This window comes from Aptenodytes forsteri, unplaced genomic scaffold (assembly GCF_000699145.1).
Source record: "Aptenodytes forsteri isolate BGI_AS27 unplaced genomic scaffold, ASM69914v1 Scaffold130, whole genome shotgun sequence".
NCBI classification, from domain to species: Eukaryota; Metazoa; Chordata; class Aves; order Sphenisciformes; family Spheniscidae; genus Aptenodytes; species Aptenodytes forsteri.
In genome coordinates this window covers 1,006,564-1,025,698 of record NW_008795133.1, presented here as the reverse complement: position 1 = coordinate 1,025,698, position 19,135 = coordinate 1,006,564, and the positions used below count along the sequence as shown (strand labels likewise).

At 43.3% G+C, this 19,135-nt stretch overlaps 1 protein-coding gene across 1 annotated transcript; it reads left to right on the top strand.

Moving 5' to 3' along the window:
* The first annotated feature begins 3,179 nt into the window (after nucleotides 1-3,179).
* SLC3A1 (solute carrier family 3 member 1) lies at nucleotides 3,180-18,790 on the top strand. The gene is made up of 11 exons (XM_009278414.2): nucleotides 3,180-3,606; nucleotides 4,870-5,049; nucleotides 6,185-6,339; nucleotides 7,606-7,731; nucleotides 11,038-11,157; nucleotides 12,179-12,303; nucleotides 13,651-13,843; nucleotides 14,660-14,810; nucleotides 15,283-15,314; nucleotides 17,268-17,369; nucleotides 18,233-18,790. The coding sequence occupies exons 1-11, from the start codon at nucleotides 3,180-3,182 to the stop codon at nucleotides 18,671-18,673; spliced, it is 2,052 nt and encodes a 683-aa protein (XP_009276689.1). The 3' UTR covers nucleotides 18,674-18,790.
* Nucleotides 18,791-19,135: the final 345 nt, after the last annotated feature.

The following is a 19,135-nucleotide window of genomic DNA, read 5'->3' as shown; positions in this document are numbered from 1 at the left end:
GGATTAGGAATAGAGCTGTCTGAAGAATGAAACTGGTTTGTTTTTTTTTTTTTCAGCCAAATCTGTTTCCCAATCTGGTTCACTGTGCAGCTGCCTAAACACTTCACCTGGCACGAGGCAGGGGGCAATGCAAGGCAGGAACAAGCAGTCAGGGATAAGAGTTGATTAAATTAGTGTTAAATGCTGGTGAATTGTACATAAAACTGCATCTTAAATCACGGTCATGTAGCATTGCCTATTGAGCAGCTATTTGTTAGGATAAATTACATGTCTGTGTCCCAGTGATATGCCAGAGATGCTTTCTGGGACTTGCAGAAGTGCTGATCTGCATCTGGAGTATGTAAATGCTTTGACACCTGCCTTCTCTCGTATGCCCATGCTGCAAAATGGTCAACACGAGGAACCTCGAACTCGGGCTGCATTCTTCAAAAGAGACGCTGACCGTGACTTGCGGCAAGTTCTGCGTGACGCAGTCACGATGCGGTACCAAGCAAACCGACAGCACGGCTGGTCGTGGCTCTGCGGGCTCGTGTGTCAGGCGCGACGTTACGGAGAGAAATGGAAAAAGGAAAAAGGAGCATGAAAATCTGATTAGATGTCACTGTTAATGCTTTGCTGTTTTGTCATGCAGTTGTCTTCCAGCATGAATATATCCTTTGTATTTTCTACAGATGCAGAGAGGTTGTCCCTGTTAGCCTGGTAGGAAAGACTTGGAATGAGCAGGGTGGTGGCCGCTCCTGGTGGATGCGATGTTATGGCTGGGAATGCATTTTAAAAATAAACAAGAAGCAAATAAGCAAACAAAACACAGCTACTTGGATAACTAGTGCACAGTCTGCGTGTCAGTGTTACTCCTAGTTGACTTTTTTCAGTGAATGTCCTTCTTCAACTTTTTTTACATACTACTTACCTCTCTCTTTCTAAATATCGCAGCAGGAGCCAAACCTCGTCTTACAGGGGTTGGTTTTGCACAGTCTCGTGATCTGGGAGACTTGGCTTTGTTCTTGTGGTGAGTGAGGGGATTGTTGCAGGGTCATATGCATTGCTGGGTGGTGTGTGTACATAGATATTCTGTGCCTATGTTTTTATATCTATTCATATATAGATCCACATTCTCAACTCTGATTCTGTATTGTGGCAGCCACGCAATTTAGAAACATGCTTATGGTCTAGGAAAAAAAAAAAGGCAAAACAAACGACCGAAAAAACCCAAACAGACAAAACTCAACAACCCACAACTGAGGGTGCTGTGAGTCTGTTCCCGGACTTTCCCGGCCCTGGCGCTGAGCCCTCTCTGTGTGCCTGACCATCCTGAGCCCCGCTGGCTCGGCTGACCCACACACCCGCGGCAGGCGGCTGCGTTCGAGTTGTCCTTTGCTCTTTCCTCTGACTCTCTTTGCTTCCTGCTGCACTTGGGTGCTTGAAGGAGCTTTGGGGAAGGAAGCCATGGGCATGTTTAAAACTCTGAGTTTGGGTAAAAAGCAAAGGGGAGTACTAAGGTCTTGAGGTGTACATGATGCAATCTAAAAATTGTCAGTATTTACACATTTGCTATTTTAATCTGAAATGAAGGCATTGAAATGAAGCAATTTTAAGGGGTGGGGGGAGCGGTTGGTGTCATGGAAAAGACAAATGAAGCATACAGCAGAGACCGACGCATTCAAACCAGGTACCGAATACAAGCTTATGCCCTGAGTGCCCGTGCCTGCCTGGAAACTTTTACAACTTACTGATACCATGACTGCAGAGTCATTAGAAGGGAGACTGTTTCAAATAATTTCCCGGCAATACTGAATTACAGGCACTGAAACTACTGCCGCTATCTCAAATGCTCCGGCAACTGCCTGACTCTTCATGGGCTGAGGCTGCTGCCAGGCACTGCTGTGACGAAGGGGAGAAAGAAAAGGATTAAATCTGTCGGAGAAAAAGACCTCTTCTTAGCTCAGCTACGGAAGAAATAACATGGTTTTGAATCAATTGAATATTGCATGCTGGATTTTTTTCAGTTATTAGTTTATAAACTTCTTTCATGGTTTGAGGCAAACATAATAAATACTTTTTTGAGGCCAAAACCAACCTTTTCTCCACTGCAGTTGCCAATGGGAGTTTCCCTGGGACCCTGACCCTATGGTTGTGGGCAGGTGCTTGCTTTTACATGTGATAAGGCAGCTCCTTGGCAAGTGTATATTGCTTTGTGTTTCCTTCAGTATGCCTGGGCAGAGGGCACTGGCTGGAGGGGCTGGCTTGGGGGATGTGGGCTTGCTGGCTTCAGGGCAGCTGGCCCTTAGGGCACACAGACGTGTAAATCTGTGCATGCTTGTGCAGACTTTGGGCAATGCTTTTTCCTGGCTAGAGTAGTAGTCAGGGGGGAAAAACGGAGAGGAAAAGTCACTTTCCTTTAAACAAATTTAAAAAAAAGGGGGGGGGATTTTAATAGTGGGTGGTGGGTTTTTCTCTCTAGTCTTGCTTGTGCCTGTGCAGAGCTATCCTGACCTGACCTGGGGATAGCTCTGGGTGTAGCAACTTCTCACATGCCGTGAATCGCAGGATCGGTATGTGCCTTATCGTGGTTACTGCTTAGGAGTTGTGGGTGAGCTGGGTTGGGTTAGTTTGGGGGGGGTTGTTTTTCTAAGCTGTGAGAAACGAAGCGCAACTGGCCTTTGTATCTTTTCTTCTTAGTTTGTATTGTTGCTTTTGGGCCAGAAGTTGTCAACTCCTCGTTCTTGCTGTCCATATTTAAATTACTCATTAATGCTCAGACTGCTTTAGCCAGGGGAGACCATGACCAGTCTGGAAAGCTGCATATTTACTAAATGTTTTATTGGTAAAAATCCCAAATTTTCCCCTGCTGTCAAAAGGAAGAGCAGTTTGAGGTACTGGGGAGAGCAACAGTAAACGTAACTCTGCTCGGCTGATATGAGCGATAGGCTTGCCTCCCTGGAAAACTGTTTTCTTGTAGCATTTTGTTATCTTGCTGAAGATGCCTATTATGCTGAAGAGCAGGAGCACTTTGCCCTTTTTGACTCTTTTTGAACTTTGACCAGTTGGTCAGGATTGATTATAAACCCAGATGCTGATTACGCTGCTTCTCATTTCACTGAACAAAGGTGTGTTGGCTTCCTTGCTTCCACACCTCCTTGCTGTGGCCGAAGTCTCCAGGACAAGACCCATGAAGTAAAATGGTGGAGGAGGAAGCTAAGAGCTTACCTATGGAGCTGAGTGAGAAGGGGGGTGTGGAGAACAATGGATTTGTTCAAAATGAGGCTTTTGATGTCAAGGAGACCAATACCAGTAGCCGAGAAGAAATGCCAAAAACGTGCATTGTTGATGTGGACCCAGCGGCTACGGAGGGGCTGGCGTTGAAGCCCTATGCGGGGATGCCAAAGGAAGTCTTGCTGAAGTTCTCCAGCCAAGCCCGGTACCGAGTCACCAGGGAGATTCTCTTCTGGCTCATAATCGCCGCTGCCCTCATCCTTGTGTGCGCTACGATTGCGATTATTGCTCTCTCTCCAAGGTGCCTCGATTGGTGGCAGGCCAGTCCTATTTATCAGATCTATCCTCGTTCCTTCAAGGACAGCAACATGGATGGGAATGGGGATCTGAAAGGTGGGTGAATTTCTGTTCTTGGTATGTGCAAAGCCGTGTAGAAGTAGTTGGTGTGTGTATATAAGTGTGTATATACATGTGTATATATACTTAAAAAAAATATAGATAGAGAAATTTCCCGATAGAGAAAGCCACCCTACTGGAGAGAGGAATAAAAGTTGTCTGACTAACCATCAATGGCAATTCATGTCGTCTTTAATAGATCTAGGAGCTTCTTGCTCAAGTTGTTAAATCTAAGCCCGGAGTTAGCACAGATGTTTAGAGGTGGGGCTGGGAGTGAGTGAGCAGCAGCACAGCTGCTATCAGAGTGAAATATCTCCACAAAACTGAGGTCAATCAGGAGGACGGGTGGTGCTGAGCACTTTGTCATATTAGGTTGGCTGCTGTTCCTTAAGGAAAAGTGAGACAAATAAAACTATGAAAGAGGAGAGAAAGATGTGTTACTTCTTGTTCATGGTCTGGGTGGTTTTGAGCTCTCAGGAATGCATTGAGAAGGAGCGGCTGAGAAGAAGCCACTTACCAGTAGCTTAGCTGAGACTAAGTTTCAGAAGGGGAAGGCTCAACACCGTAACAGACAATAAATTTCTAAACAAGAAGCACTAGCTATAACATACTCTACCAGCAAGAGAAGAGAAGAAACTGCTTCTATAGTTGCATGCCAGTAGTAACATGCCAGGAAGATAGAAGAGATTTGGGTTTAAAAAAAAAAACCCAACAAAACCAAAACAACTAGGGGAGACTGGAGTAAGGGGTCCTCAAACAAACAAACAAAAAAAACAACCAGAAAAAAAAACCATAAGAGACTTTTCCTAATGGCAGGGAAAACCTCGGATCTTTGCATCAAAATTGTGCTTCCCTTTGCGTGGTCTGAAGATGAATTGATGTTTCTTGAAATGGGAAAGCAATGCTGTTGCAGCATTTTAAGAAATATAGGAGTTTGTTTTCAGAAGTGAGTCTTAAATTTATTAAATGAAATTGTAAATCTTTTTATAATACAGAGTAGAAATTTGCTTTGGTCTGATTTTTTTTTTAAATTCCTGCTTTATCTTCCTTGTAAAAGTGGCTTTGAATGGCTTCTGTTCTGCGATCTTATGCTATCCCTGAAGAAACATCAAGATTGCCCTGCTGCCTGAGATCAGTGGAAACAGAGGGTGGTTATGTACCCCGGGGACCTGTGTACCACCTTTGAGAGCCCACGGCAAACATACTTCAACAGAAATATTTTGTCTTTTCTAAACAGATGACACCCTTTTCTTTTAAAAGGTATCCAAGAAAAACTGGACCATATCACGTATTTGAATATAAGAACCATCTGGATCACCTCTTTCTATAAGTCACCCTTAAAAGACCTTGGATATGGAGCTGAAGACTTCTATGATATTGATCCCATGTTTGGATCAATGAGCGACTTTGATAATCTGCTTGCGGCCATACATGATAGAGGTAAGCTGCAAAAACTCGGAGCAAAATAACTCTACTAAAAAGACGTTCATTCGTATTATACAGGTGTACCTTGTAGTGCTAGGTTATGATCTGAGATTTCAATTTGTGCATCTGGCAATTCCCCCATGGTGGCGTTGAGCAGAAGCAGATGGAGGTGCCAGCGAAGGGTACGCGTTAGCTCCGCAGCAACGCAAGCTCTGCGATGGCCATTTCCTGCCCTTGGGCGCTGGGGTGGTGCTGGGAGCAGGACCGAAGGCGAGGGGAGTTACAACAGCAGCGTCAGGCTGCGGTACATCCTCTGCAAGGCATGGTCCCTTCCAAGGGTGTTTGTGGGTGGTAGGGCTGACATACTGTCCGTGCTCCCTGGTGCACGTGGGTGTGGGCATCAGTAGTCCAACGGGATCAAGGCTGAGATGCAGTTGCTTCTGACTTCGAATTTTATGATTGTTTTCCTCTTTCTGGAGAAAGCAGGAAAACAAGTACGGGGTTGGGAGGGAACATATGCTTCCTTCCTACGATTGCATCCTCGGTTGGTGCATTTATTCCTTAGACCAAATGTTTGCTCAGGTGTTTCCCCTTACGGCTGTTGGGCTGAATGGAAAATGGTTTGCCAGTCCCAAAAACATTTGGGATTTCAAAAACTGTCTAGCCTTTAAGAAGGGTGAGGAAGAATGTGTGTTCGCTGATGCTAGACTGGTGAAGTGGCTTTCCCACCTGGGAGGTGGGAGGCAGATGTTGAAGTCAGTGGAAGTGGTTCATAACAGCAGAAATCGGTTATGATTTTTCTTCCCCCTCCTTTCCCTCCCCAGCAATGGGCAGGGGGGAACAGCACCAGCAAGATGTGTAGCAGCTACTTGCAGACTCTCATTAGACTAACTGCATCAGTAGTCTGGGGCTTTTTGTTTGTGCTTGTGCATTCCCGTCTCAGCAGCCAACGGGGCTGTGCCGGCTCAAGATGTAACGCGCTCACCAGTCCCTCGAGCCTAAACCCTTCCAGCAGGAGCCTTTCTCTTTTGCCAGGCCTCTGGGAAGGAAGAAGCCCAAACAATTCCAATACTGCATTAAGAAAAAATGTGAGCTTTGTCTTAAAAGGTTGAATTTAATATTTTTTTTATGGTTTGATTTTTTTTGTAAGGGTTAAAGGTGATAATGGATTTAATACCAAACCACACAAGTGACAAACACCGATGGTTTCAGTTGAGTCGCAATCGGACCGGGAAGTACACGGACTACTACATCTGGCAGGACTGCATGCAGGCTGCTGGTTTGGTCACTCCTCCAAATAACTGGGTAAACACGGGAAGGGACACGTGCAAATCCCAAGCTGTTTGTAAGGGTTAAAGGTGATAATGGATTTAATACCAAACCACACAAGTGACAAACACCGATGGTTTCAGTTGAGTCGCAATCGGACCGGGAAGTACACGGACTACTACATCTGGCAGGACTGCATGCAGGCTGCTGGTTTGGTCACTCCTCCAAATAACTGGGTAAACACGGGAAGGGACACGTGCAAATCCCAAGCTGGATGCATGTTGCCACATAGCAAAAGCAGCCGTAACATAATTGTCCCAATGTACACTGGGTTATAAATGCCTGTTCAGAGGTACAAACTGGTGTTACTAAACGAGCTAGTGCAGATCAAGATTTAAACCAGCTCAGGGTGGAGGGGTTCCTACTTCAGATAGAATTTTAAAAGTGACTTTTGTTTCTTTCCCTCAGTGTTAAACCTTCAGTCATTAAACAAACAAAAAAAGGGATAGTTGTGCACAAGTTGTTCACAAGTTGTTCTCGCTCCCCAGACACCAAAGGGGGCGACTCTGCTCTAGAAACTTCATCGTGGCTCCTCTGAAATCATAGTTGGTGGGGAGGGAAACAAAACAGTGTGTTCCTGGGTTTTTTCCTTTTTCTGGAAGGTGATCAGGCCAGAAAGTGGGTCACCTATTTCAAATATATTTATTTGAAATTTGAACTTGATGGGTGCGTGATTAGGAACATGTATATTCTAAAAACTCAAGGTGGAATTAATCTTTTGTACTGGCTAGTGTCATTTCTGTTTAAACTTAGAGTCTGAAGAGCTATCTTAGCTTTTGGGACCTTTTATTACAGAGATGATAAAGTTAACATTTTAACATGCTGACTGTCGTTGGCGCTTCAAAGGGATAATACCAGATTGCAGAAAGCTCTAAGTTAACTAAAGCTATTTTTAATAAGTTTTAGGAAAAACAATTCCAAAAGAAATGTTCCCACCCATGTTTTCCCCTCTATTCTGAATAATTCCCAGTGAAAGTCTACTTAAAAAAAAAAACAACAAAAAAAGAATGAAACAGAACATTGAACAAGAAATACATGTGGCAAAGCATGACTAAAGGGAGAGCAACTAGCAGAAGGAAATGTAAAACATAAGTACCAAAATTACTCAGAATTTAGTCTGTCGGTTAGGCATTTTGTGCTTTATTATATGCTTGTAATGCACCACATCTTAAAGTATGCATAGGAGTAAATGTTTGTTAAATTAAGAGTTCTGATTATTTCCCCCCTCCTGTATATGAGCAGGTGAGTGTCTTTGGGAATTCCAGCTGGCAGTTTGATGATGTGAGAAAGCAGTGTTATTTTCATCAGTTTGGGAAAGACCAGCCAGACTTAAATTTTCGCAACCTTGCTGTCCAACAAGAAATCCATGTAAGTATGTAACCTGCTGCTGCTGCGCCAACAGCAAAGCAGCTGTTTCTACACTTAATTTCTCTGATTATTTGTGCTACACAATTTACAGGCTAGTTGGAAGTAATTCAAGGATTGCAGCATATGTAAACAATTGAAACAAAAAGGTGTCTAGACAAACATTAAGTTTATAAGCAAAATTCAAGCTTTATGCTGTAATGCGTCCAGTATTGGAGCTACTTTGCTTCAAGTCTTTTTAATTTAAAAGCAAACAAGCAACCAAAAAAAAAAAACCCAAATAAAATTCTCCTTGAGTGGAATTACTGGCTGTGGGTGGTGTTGCAGTCCTCTGGATTTTAAGAAGGTATGACTATTGATTTCTTTTGCTGGCTTAAGTCCCCTGCTCTCACAAGATCTTGCCTTGCAAGATCTTGATGGGTTTTTGGAACAGGCTATAGCACTTTACAAGGAGCTCCCTTTCCCTTTCTCTTCCCACTAAAGGCTATCTTAAAATTGCTTTGATGCTTCAGGAGCTCTCTACTTTTCAGCCTAACCTTATTCGCAAGCTGTTCACGCTTAGCTCTCTATGAACCAAACCTGTCCTTCAGCTGAAGTAACTCTTCCCACCCTTGTTTATGCTTATATGTTTTTCAGCTCTGATAACATCCCCCTTCAGCTTTTGTTAAGCTAGATTAAATGGGGCGGGCTTTTCCAGTCTTCCCTGAGGTGAGAGACTCTCCATCCCTTTGCTTAGCTGCTGCTTATTCCTCGCAGCACTTCCAGCCTGAGGGATTTTCTCAAATGCAGATGGCCAGAATTAAACAAATTTAACAGAAGAGACGTCTAGGCAGAATCTTGTACAGTGGCATAGGTAATTCTCTCTCTGTGTCCTAAGATTGCTGTTACTTGCTTTGAAGTTGGTGCTAGTAGTCAAATAATCCAACATGACTGCTGTCTGGAAGCAGTTAACTGCTATCAGCTGTAGTCTCCGTCAGGAGCCAAGGATGAAGGCACTTAGTGCCTTTGGATGTTATATCAAGGACGACAATTAATGGAAGGATTGACTGGAAGGTAAAGTGGCTCTTGCACTGAAGCTTGTGCTGAAACAGAGCTGAATCACTCAAGTGGAGAGAAGTTTTTCTCTCTGTTGTTACAAGGAGCTGTTAATTAGCCAGTCAAATGTGGGGATGGCACCTTGTTTTAGCAAAGAGATGTTTGCATTTTCAAGGAAGTGAGGCAATGCTGATTTGAATTACAAGGAATGCCTGGGCTTGTGGATAAGGGGGAGATGGTGAGTTTCGATCTGTCTACATCTCTGGTGACTTCACTGGGGAGAGAGATGGACAGCCCTCACAGCGAGAGCGCTTCACCCAGGCAAGGCGGTGCTCTGATGAAACCTCGTGCCTGTCTGCATCGTGTCTCCCAGCAGACAATGTAGAATTCATTAAAATATGGGGAAGTGGGCCTGAACACGGGGAGTCTGACAAGCTGCTTCTTTCTTTTTTTTTTTTTTCTTTAAGTTATACCCCATCAGGTAGTAGAGCTACCTCAAGTGTTTCGATTTAGTCCTTAAGTGTTCGTTACTTTGTACTGTTGAATTTTAGTGTATTTCTTTGGTGGTAGTCTTCACAGCTGCCCAGTTCTACTGTGATCGTCTCACTGCCTGGGGCCTCTCCCCTCACCGTGGGTACTGCGTGTGCATGAAGAAACAAAACACTTTTGGTCATACTTGTTAAGTAAAGCATGAAATGAGATGCTCTCGAGGCTGATCCTTGAAGAACTCCACTAGTAACCTCTCTACATCTTGGTACTTCCCTTAACGCCACGTCTTTCCACTCACACTTTTTTCCTAGCATCACACATACTTTTCAATGGTCCTGGCTGATGTTTTTTTTAATGGTACCTGATACATTACTGAAGCTCCGGTAGCAAATAGATGCTGTGTTTCCTATGCAAAGAAATGAAATGAAAATACTAAGTTTGGCCTGATAACACCAACCTTTGGTAAATGCTTATGAACATCATTAATTGCTCCAGCATGTTCAAGAATAATCTTTGTCTACTATTTTAATTCAAAATCCTGTTTCGGAAGGTTAGGGCTGTGGGACTGCGCAGAAAGCAAACTTACTCTTCCGAAGAAGCTCCCAAGCCTTTGGTTTAGCCAAAGGGTATGTGGGAGCAATGAAACTTAGCAGCCACTGTGCTGTAGCTTTCTTGCATAAGTAGAAGTAGATCGATCTCGGCAAGTACCACGTCAGTCCTTGGTATTTGCACTGCTGATACCTGGTGTTGCTTTTGTCATGAGTACGTGCATAAACACAAATTAATTTCTGGTGGAGTCAATATTGGACAGACACCGTATCGAGAGCTGCTGCTTTCAGAATGGCTCTACGAGAAAGTACAGCTTGGTGAGGTGGAGTCTTTATTTGCCAAACAAAAAAATCTGTAAGGCTTGAGTGTGGACTAGTTCTACTCCAGCCTATTCAGGCAAGTGTACTTCATACATTCAAAAAAAGGTAATTCAATAGCTGTCTTTAAAAAAAAAAAAAAAAAAAAAAAAAAAGTTTTTGTCCTTGGATGAAGAAAAGCATCTGGTCTAACAGAACGTTTGCAGAAAACACTCAAGAAGGACTGAACTTTAGAGCTGTTTGTTAAAACTAGAGCAATTAAAACTGTAGTAATATAATAGCTACTGAAGTAGGATATAATTTTACTAATAGTGACTAACCTCTGAATTTGATAGTGAAATTATAAATCGATAGCAGTTAACTTGGAAAATAATTTTTCATGGTCCTGCCAAATCAACAAATAAGCCTGAAAATAAAATAAAAAAATTCACATCATTCAAATAAAATAAGACAAATGTTTTAAGAGCTCTGTTGTATAAAAAGAAAATTGGTGGTGCAAGGTCTGTGCGGAACAACATATTCTTGCATATTTGAATCAATGTGTTCTAATTGTGTGCAGCCATGATGGGTGTTCACCAACAACAGTGCTTAGCACGAGCCCAATTGTTTTGATGGATGAGATTAGAAACTTTCAGTGAGGCATGCCCTGGCTTCGGTCTCCTGAATTACGGGAGAAGTAAAAAGACCAGTCTTTTTCTTTTCTATACTGGATGAAATAATAAGACATGCTCTATTTAGATCTGAGTTTGACCTTATATCGACAGGATTCCCTTTAACTTCTAGTAAAATTTGAAATACAAATTAAAAAATAAATTGTTACATATTAATACCTACTAACAGGTTTAGTTTTCTTTTTAAGTATGTACTCATTTGAACAGGATGGGCTCACTTGGAATTCTCAACTTTTACCTTTGTCTAGGATATTATCAAATTTTGGCTCGGCAAAGGAATCGATGGGTTTAGTTTCAGCGCTCTTAAATTTCTTTTAGAAGCAACGCATCTCCGAGATGAGCCTCAAGTGAACAAGTCCCAGAATCCAGTAACGTATATGTTCTGTCTTTGCTTTTTCCCCTGTATTTCCCACTGGGGCAAGAGAGGGTATGTTTTTACTCTTTTGGGTCTTAATTACGGCTTTAGGAAGAGCGGGTCAGTTGTGTCCCTTGGAAGGCAGGTGGCTCCTGGGTGCTCTGCAGAAGGAGCACATACAAGAAAGAAGCCCCTGGGCTGAGGGTGTAGGTCAGTGAGATGCCCGCAAGCAGGAGCGCAGTGGGTGGGAAGAGAGTTGTCCGTATACACTTCATAGTTCTGTTCTGACACCGTTGCTTTGAATTTTCCGTTTAAAATAATTTGCTTTTCAATTTATATCCTAAAAAGACCAGTCTCGTGATTTTAATAGTTGATTGCTTGTCTTTGGGGAGCCCACTACAGGAGGTAAGCTCAGAGCTCTTGCCCGCTTGGCATCCTGTAGCAGTCACTAGCACGTATTTCTTCTACATTGCTGGTAGGAATCAGAGTAAAACAAAAAACCTCGTATTGGCAATATGTCACAGTGAGAGGTGGCCAGACACATTCAGGAGCATGCACCCTGTTGCTAACGCTATTTGCTTGTGCTGAGGTAGTGAACTTGGTGACCTTCCCAGATAGTGCCAGCACTAAGACCGTTCCCCTGCGGAGCTGGGGATCACATAAAACTGGTCAGCTCCACAAGTATCTTTGCCTTTATAAGTTACGACAACAATGTTGTCCATCTTTCCAGCCTGGTGTGTGGCCACAGCACCTGCTGTGCTCGCTGCTGCAGATGGGCCCGCTTGGTTAGCGCTGTGGGTGGACTCTCCCTCTTGAAGGACGGGATCCAAAATAATCAGCCCTCTGCTCTCCTATCTTTAGAGTTCCCCAAGTGCAGTTCAGCTCTGCACTGTTAGTGTTAGCTTGCTAAACGTATTTCAGTTAAAATTTATCTGGACTGGTGCATTGTCTCGGGAAAGGATGGGAAGAATTTGGAGAGTTCTGAAATCTAAAATACTGGTGAACTAGTGGGAAATATTGCATTCTTCTTTAAGGAGAGTATCGCAGCCTATTCCCAGCTCTACCATGACTACACGACCACGCAAGTTGGTATGCATGATATCATCCGTAGCTTCCGTCAAACCATGAATCAGTTCAGCAGTGAGCCTGGCCGATACAGGTAATCATTATTACAGCTGGTGAATTTTTCTCTAATATTTGTCACCCTCTTGCTAGCACTAAACTGTTTTTCTTAATAACATAATATGCCATAAAAAGTTTTCTTCCTCAAATGCAAATAGTGGTGCATAGGCTATATTACCTCTTCCCCAGTGTGTGAGGGAAAGGAAACGAATTGGCCCTGGTAGTTCTGCTGTGTCTATGGACTGTACAAAAGTAAGCAGAGGGGGCGACCATTCGGACCGCAGAGACACTGTAATTAATCAGCCCCATGGCTGATTTATTGTATAGTATGAATAGTACTGTTCATATCAGACACATAGAGATTGTTAAAATCACAGAATGGTTGAGTTTGGAAAGGACCTCTGGAGGTCATCTGGTCCGACCCCCCCTGCTCATCAGGGCCACCTAGAGCTGGTTGCTTAGGACCGGGTCAGCTGGTCCAACCCCCCCTGCAGACGACAGACGACCTAGAGACAGTTGCCAGGACCATGTCCAGACAGAGATCTCCAAGGATGGAGACTCCACAACCTCCCTGGGCAACCTGTTCCAGTGCCCAGTCACCCTCAGTAAAAAGTGTTTCCACCCTCACAGTAAAAAAGTGTTTCCTGATGTTCAGAGGGACCCTCCTGTGTCTCCTTTTGTGCCTGTTGCCTCTGGGCCTGGCACTGGGCACCACTGAAAAGAACCTGGCTCAGTCGTCTTTGCACCCTCCCTTCAGATATTTATATACAGTGATGAGATTCCCTCCCTGAGACCTCTCTTCTCCAGTCGCACCTCTCAGCCTCTCCTCACAGGAGAGATGCTCCAGTCCCTTAATGGTCTTAGTGGCCTTTTGCTGGACTCTCTCCAGTATGCCCATGTCTCTCTTGTACTGGGGAGCCCAGAACTGGACACAGTACTCCAGGTGTGGCCTCACCAGCGCTGAGTAGAGGGGAAGGATCACCTCCCTCGTCCTGCCGACAACACTCCTAATGCAGCCCAGGATACCGTTAGCCTTTTTTGCTGCAAGGGCACATCGCTGGCTCATGTTCACCTTGAGGGACCCCAGGTCCTTTTCTGTAAAGGAAAGCATGGAAATTGCTGGAATGGAGTTATGTGGATGTGGATTCAGAAAGGTAAGACTTCAGTCAGATACTTACAGCCTTTTGTTGACTCTTGTAGACTTTTCTCCAGAAATTTCCAAGAAATATTTCTCCTTGTCTGCTTTACAAAATACTGTTTCTCTGTATTAATCTTTTTTAATGGGGAGGAGGGAAGCGAGCATAATTCTTAACGCATTCCTAGCTTCCTTCCGCTCTGTGCAAACCAGGAATGAGCCAGAAAAGGTACTTGTACTTCTTTGTAGGTTTATGGGTTCAGATGGTTATGAAGACATTGAAGCAACAATGATGTATTATGGAACAACTTTTATCCAAGAAGCAGATTTTCCCTTCAATTTCAACCTAATTAACATGAAAAATCTATCGGGCAACAGTATTTTTGAAGCCGTCAACTTGTGGATGAAAAACATGCCTGCAGGAAAATGGCCAAACTGGGCGGTAAGAGTTCTAGACCAACTCTTATAGGAAGGGCTTGTTTCTATAGGTGATAGAAACCTATAGGTGATAGTTCCTCTTACGGTGATAGAAACCTCCCCCACACATACACGCTGATTTCAGTGGGATCAGCAGCAGCCTGAGCCCATGGCTGAGCTATAGTAGGTATCCATGTGAAACTCTCAGCTGCTGTAGTTGCAGCCGTTGGCATTGGCCAGCTGGCTGTCCTGCCCTTCGGTAACAGTTACATGCCCCGTGCAAGGGTGACAGAAGGGAATTTATGATCGTGCCTCTCCCTCGGTGTCTCCAATGTAGTATGGGGCATTGGCTTAAACCACCAGTGAGGATGGGATTGGTACAATTGTCTTTGCATTGAGTCAGTTTATGGCCAAAGGATTCTGAAAACCTCCCAAGGCGGGGAAGAACAGAGCAGGCAGCTGAGGACAGTTAACTTAAAACCTTGCTGGTCTTTGCTAGGAAGCACGTTTGGGAAGTGCAAGAGATCTTTTCAAAACAAGGACCACCTTCACACAGCAGAGAAAATGGCAGAAATCTGAGGGAACTGTAATCGTGAAGAATTGTTACTCGTCATCTCTTCTCACCTCTGACCCATGTGCTGCTGGCAGGGCTCCTGTGTGCTAAATTATTTGGGGCAGAAGTTTGTACTGGCACCAAGATAAAAAAGATAATTGCCCTCACAGGCCTGGAGGGGAAAGAAAAAAAAGAAAAAAAAACTTACTACCTTTTAAATTAGTTAACCAATTTCACATATGCATGGAATTTTATAATGTGCGTTTAACAGAACGATGTTTTCTCCAGGTTGGAAGCCCCAACGCTGCTCGGATTTCATCTCGGATTGGGAAGGAGTACGTCAATGTTATGAACATGCTGCTTTTAACCCTCCCTGGTACTCCTGTAACTTACTATGGTGAAGAAATAGGTATGGAGAACACCGTATCAGAAAATGTAAGTGAAGAGCATATAAACTCTGATCCTGTTGTTTAGTTCCGAGTAAGAGAACTTTCAAAAATACAAGAACTTTGTTTTGTTAACCAAACCCAGTCTTTCTTACTGTTTAGATGGTTTTCTGTGTTCCCCATGGCAAAATCACTGGACAGCACGTGGAAATGGCCAAAGACCAGAAACCAAAGCCTTGACGTGTGTCTGAACAGCTAAGACTGCAATCATGGTCCTTGATTTCTGTCCTCTGCCAGATTAGTCTTGCATGGTTTGCAGCGGTGTTGCTTTGCTTCGCTTCAGCAGAAAGGGCAGCAAGTGCCAACACCGGGCCTGGGCTGGTGGTTAGGAGAGGGGTGTTGCAGCCATCCGAGGCAAGAGGAACCAAGTCGCTATCTCCGTCCTCCCACAGAAGTACCCTAATCGCTATGTCAAAGTCCATTGTTTCCCGGCTGCTCTTTAAAGGAAATCAGAGTTCATGAGAGACCGTAGCTACAGTCACCATCTCCTGCAGGCTGCTTTGCTCTGACTATGCAAAGGCACCTGGCTGAGCCACAGCCCTCTACAACGTGCCCAATCCCTGAAGAAGGGATCTCCTGAAAGGGGTGGGTGTACAGACCAGCCCCTGCTTAGCATTGCCCTGGTGGCAAGCAGAAGTGGCGTTTGCTTGTCACGCAGGGTTTTTTGATTTGTCTTTTAGATACTTTTCTATAAAGGATTTAGGCACCTGAGCCTGGGAACCTCACTTGGTCACAACTACAAGTAACACATGACAGGATGTTTGTTAGATTACAGAAATTTTCAGAAGTAAGTTTATTCAAGGTCAAGGCATTAAAACAAAGTGTCTGTGCCCTTCACACTGTGCTGACCTGCATAACTCAAAAGCTTTCATGTTCAGCCCCTGTAATTTCGTTTCTTGTCTCTTCCGTGATCATACCTGACTTCTGTTGCGTCTGTTGTCCAAGATGTATGGGCGTGACTGGAAAAGGTCATGCCCAAAAGGGAACAGCTCAGCTCTGCCTCTTGTGACCATATTTGAGCACCGTGAGAACATGGTCCTATGGCAGATGCTGGTTTCACTGTGGAAAGCCTCTGTTAGGGAGTGAGACAGCCTCTGATGATGTTACCAACGGTGTTGGCTAGTTTTGTACCAAATGGAAAGAGGTACTTGAAGCACAATGGGATCATCTCCAGGTTTGTCTGATTGAGATGTGAGGAAATGATTCTCTGATTTAAAAGGAAATCTCCTTTCCTCTGAGAAACACTTCGGTCAAAAGATCTCCTGCGTTTTCTTCCTGCTGCTGCTTACTGCTGACAGAATGATGCTCTTCAGAAAAGCGGCTTGCCCTTGGCTCCTCAGGCTTTACTCTTTTAGTGGCTGCCCTGTGGCTCACGGCTTTGTAACAACACAAACCCACTCTTCAGTCTGGAGAGGAGGAATCCCTGATTAATGGGTGTCTTAGAAAGCTGGAGAGTATTTGCTCAGGGTATAGTTTTTTAGCCCCAGCATTTAAAATGCTTCAGGAGAAGCTGGAAAAGATGAAAGGGAGTGTTACCAGTGTTGAAAACTTGGGATTTTCCCCCCCCTGTTTTCAGAACATGCTAAAAGGAGAAACCTGTTATTTATAATGTCACAAAGCAAAGTGACAGTTTCTTTTGTTGAGCTGCTGTTCTGACAGATTGTATTGAAAAGTGCCCTTTATATGAAAAACAGTTTTCATGGAAAACAAACAAAGTACGTGCAAAATATTTTATGCCCTTTTATATCATTAAATTTAAGTGTCAGATCTTTTGGCAAGCTCTTCAGTAACAATGAGGAAGCTTTTTCAGAATTTTTCTGAATTCTTCAAAATAAGAACTTCAGACTTTCTCAGTCGACACTTTTTAATCAGCTAAAAGCTGGTTTTCAGTAAAGTTTTTGCACTTGGAAATAATTTTATCTTTCTAACACAAACAATCCTGTCCAAATTGTACCCCTTGCAAATGTAAGCTTGAAGATTTCAGGTGAAAAGTGCGATGGTTACAAAAAACAGACAGTGAATAGCATTTACTAGTTGTTTACTGTTATTTTCACAGCATCTCATTACCTCCTATATTCACTCACTATCAGAATATCCTAGCTGTCTTTAGTAAACTTTTATCCAACCGTCTGTTGCAAGGGGAGACAACTCTAGTCGAGTCACTTGGGAATTCCACATTTTACCCAGTGATGCCGTACCCATGAGACCATCCGTTCTCCTCCATTTCAGGAACTGTCTGGATTCTTATTTTCCCTTTAGATTTGGAGCAGGATTACATCCTCCTCATTAAATTTAAACTTAAACCAAAGAAAGCAATGCTGCAACGGTGATCGTCTGGAAGATGTGAGAACATGCTATTCAAGGCATAACTTTTTAATATACTAATCAAAACAAGTAACTTCTTGGTAATGCTCTGACACCGCTTTATTTTCTAGGTGACCTCTCCAGAGAAATCCCCCATGCAGTGGGATGGCGAAGTTAATGCTGGTTTTACTGAAGGCAACAGTAGCTGGTTACCTGTTAACTCCGACTACCGAAGTGTCAATGTCGAAGTAGGTATCTGTATGTGTGACTAACTCTAATGGTTTAAAAATATCTTACTGTATCTGTTTTGCTCTGACTTCTTTTACTTAGTGGGAATTGGTAGTGTAGCTAGTAAGAACAAACTCAAGGGAGGAAAATAAACAGGCACTGAATCCGAACAGATTTTATTAGAAGAGGAAATCCTTGCACGAGCAAGGAGTCTACTTTGTCTATATTCACTTAAGCAGGGCAACTGCAATTGTAACGGAGATGTGGCAACTCGGCTCTTAAAAATTACTAAAAGGATGTTAATATCAAATTGAAATCTGGTCTTTTTTTCACTTCTGTTGCTATAGAAAGCACTGGCCTTGTAACAAGAACTTAACATAGACCATCTCTAATGTAAGTAAATAAAAATTTTTTTCAAGGCAGTTGAGCAGTGAATCAAACAGATCTGGCTGATCTACAGTGCTGACCAGAATTGAAGGCAAAAGAATAAATCGAAGACAGGAAAAATAAAACACAGAACAAACCCTGTGGATTCAGTTGCTTAGACTCAATGAAAAAAGTTCAGTATCGAGCTTTGAATGGCTGTGGCTTTCTCCTGAATAAACGGTACTAAAAGGACACTGTGGGAGGAAGAAATAGGGTTAGTGCTGGGGAAATTCTGTCCTGCCTAATAATCTCTGTCTCTGCCACTCCGCAAGTGCCAAGGAAGTGCATGAGAAAAAGCAGTTTTTCAGTGGAATTTGCAGACAAATTTGAAGAGAGCTACTTGTCAAAACGGAATTCTAATAGGTGTGTTCTCAGCAGACTGCGTGGGTGCGGGAGGCAAGTCACATTTCCTACGTTCAGTGCAAAGAAATGACCCTGTTAACGCTGACTGTTGCAGATCCAGATGACCTGGTCCAACTCGACCCTGAATTTGTACAGAGAGCTAACTTTACTTCGCAACAGCGAGCTACCCATTCATCGGGGGTGGATGTGCTACGTCTGGAATGACAGTAATGTTTTTGTGTATGTGAGGGAATTGGATGGGTTAGACAGAGTCTTTATGATGGTTCTCAATTTTGGGCAGGAATCGACAATAGACCTGAAAGCTATAGTTCCTAGCCTTCCATCTGAAGCTATTATAAGACTAAGTACTAATTTTAGCAATGCTGGTAAAGCCGTCAATACCAAACTAATTAAAACTGAAATGGGAGAAGGCCTCGTCCTCGAATATAAAACAGCAAAGCCTGTTCATACTATGGAAGCTTTTCAAGGAAATTGTTTTGTGGCAGAAAAAGCTTGTTATTCCAGTGCCTTCAATTTACTCTATGTGAACTGTTAAGTGCAGTAGAATAACCAAGCTTTCATGTTACTTTAGGAAATGTTTGTTTCAGGGAAATGCTAAAAAATTTCAGTTTTCTTTGGCTTTTAAAACTTCGTGTACAAAATAAACGTCCTGAAAAATAAAACGGATACCTAATTGTCTTGCATCTGTGTTGGTGATGAATAGGAAAAAGTGTGGTATAAAATCTCCCCTAGGGTCTGTGGAGAAGAAAAGTAAACCTGTCCTAAAAAGCTGTCCTGTTTAAATGTGTGCATTTTTGTGAGGAAGGAGAACAGCTGCTTTCTGGGTGCTGCCCCTTACAGTTGCTAGTCATTAAGAGCTCCTGAGGAATCCAAAGCCTGTGGCAGTTCATAGTAACTTTTAGAAAGTCTGTAGATTTGTAAAACTTGTTCTAAAGGGGTGGCCCTATGTTTGTTAAGACAGGTAAAAGCAAGCAAGACTGATATATAAAGCTGTGAT